General features: G+C 43.0%; 1 protein-coding gene across 1 annotated transcript; it reads left to right on the top strand.

Annotated features, from left to right (window-relative positions):
- Positions 1 to 716: 716 nt before the first annotated feature.
- On the top strand, positions 717 to 1,016 carry EMH_0037090 (uncharacterized protein; the record flags this gene model as incomplete). The annotated part of the gene is made up of 1 exon (XM_013495149.1): positions 717 to 1,016. The coding sequence occupies one exon, from the start codon at positions 717 to 719 to the stop codon at positions 1,014 to 1,016; it is 300 nt and encodes a 99-aa protein (XP_013350603.1).
- Between the last annotated feature and the right edge of the window lie 1,067 nt (positions 1,017 to 2,083).

Raw genomic sequence — 2,083 nt, 5'->3', positions numbered from 1 at the left:
TCTTTTTTTTTTTTCCTCTCCTTTTTCTTTTTTTTTCTTTTTTCTTTATTTTGTCTCCTCTTTCTTTTGTCTCCTTTTTCTTTTTTTGGTTTTTTTTTCTCCTTTTGTCTATTTTTGTCTCCTTTTTGTCTCCTTTTTTGTCTCCTTTTTTCTTCTTTTGTCTCCTTTTTCTCCTTTTGTCTCCGTTTTTCTTCTTTTGTTTTTTTTTCTTTCTTTTGTTCCTTTTTTTCTTTTTTTTGTCTCCTTTTGTCTCCTTTTGTCTCCTTTTGTCTCCTTTTGTCTTCTGTTGTCTCCTTTCCTTTTATCTCATCCCTTTTGTCTCCTTTTCTTCTCACCTGTCTCCTTTTTCTTTTCTTTTTGTCTCTCTATTTAATGTCTCTTTCTTTTTTTTATTTGTCTCCTTTCTCTGTCTCCTCTTTTCCTTCTGTCTCCTTCTTTTCCTTTTCTCTTTCCCTCCCTTTTTGTCTCTTTTTCTTTTTTTTTTTTTCTGTTTTCTTTCTCCTTCTGTCTCTATAACATTTAATATCTGCTTGCATGAATCTACATTCTATCTATCCATCTCTATCTTTATTTATTTATTTATCTATTTATTTATTTATTTATTTATTTATTTATTTATTTATTTATTTTATTTATTTTTTTTTTTTAGGTTATATCTGTATTTCCTTTTGGCTGCCGCATAGACGTGGGGTGTACAGACACCGTGGGTATGCTGCATGTACGAGATATGCATTTTCTATCTGCTGCTCTTCGTGCTGGTGCTGCCTTTCTTGCTGCTTCTGCTGTCTCCTCCCCTGTCTCCTCCCCTGTCTCCTCTTCTGTCTCCCCCTCTTTATCACCAGCAGCAGCAGCAGGAGCAGCAGCAGCAGCAGAAGAAGGAGCAGCAGCAGGAGAAGAAACAGGATCAAGACCAGCAGCACCAACAGCAGCAGCAGCAGCAGCAGCAGCAGCAGCAGCAGCAGCAGCAGCAGCAGCAGCAGCAGGAGGAGAAAAACTGTCTCCTGATGGATGGATAAAGCATGCAGGAGATGTATTAAGAGTCGGAGACACATTGTCTCTTTATATTAAATCAATAAACAAAGAAAGGAGACAGATGCGCCTCACCACTGTCTCCTCTCCCGCAACAACAAAAGGAGACAGCCCAAGAAAACCCCTAGAAGCCTTTTGGGTCAGAAAGGAGACAACACCTCTCGCTCTGTCTCTCTTTTTTTTTTTTTTTTTTTTTTTTTTTTTTTTTTTTTTTTTTTTTTTTTTTTTTTCTTCCTTTTTTTTTTNTTTTTTTTTTTCTTCTTTCTTTCTTTTCTTCTCTCGCCCTGTCTCCTTTTCTCCTTCTCTTTCTTTATTTCTCTATGCATGCAATGCACTGCATACACTGCATGCATTGCATGCACTGCATACACTGCATGCATTGCATGCTCTGCATGCACTGCATGCTCTGCATGCACTGCATGCTCTGCATGCACTGCATGCTCTGCATGCATTGCATGCGTTGCATGCTCCGCATACACTGCATGCACTGCATACACTGCATGCTCTGCATACACTGCATGCACTGCATGCACTGCATGCATTGCATACACTGCATGCACTGCATGCACTGCATGCACTGCATGCGTTGCATGCGCTGCATGCGCTGCATGCGTTGCATGCATTGTGTGTGTGTGTGGTGTGGGGCTGTGTAGGTGGGGCAGGAGGTGGAGGGTACGGTGCTGCGGTGTACAGACGTCTGCATCTTCGTTGACGTTGGGGCTGTGGAGGATGCTTTCTTGCATGCAGTGAGCAGCAGCAGCAGCAGCAGCAGCAGCAGCAGCAGCAACAGCAGCAGCAGCAACAACACGAGGAGACTGACTGTCTCCTTTTAGCTGCAAACAGTCTCCTTGCTGCTGGCATCCACCGTTAGCATGTAACCTGCTTCTATCACCATTCTGCTGCTGCTGCTGCTGCTGTTGCTGCTGCTGCTGCTGCTGCTGCTGCTGCTGCTGCAGAACGAAGTAGGGAGAGAAGACAGCAACGAGGACGTGCATGCGTTGTTTAATAGATTCCGGGAGTCTCGTGCTGCTGCTGGTGGCCGCAGTCCCCTTTC

Source organism: Eimeria mitis, genomic scaffold, assembly GCF_000499745.2.
Source record: "Eimeria mitis Houghton genomic scaffold, Emh_scaff1442, whole genome shotgun sequence".
NCBI lineage: Eukaryota > Apicomplexa > Conoidasida > Eucoccidiorida > Eimeriidae > Eimeria > Eimeria mitis.
Note: the sequence above shows the minus strand (reverse complement) of the source record. Positions and strands in the feature narration are given on the sequence as shown.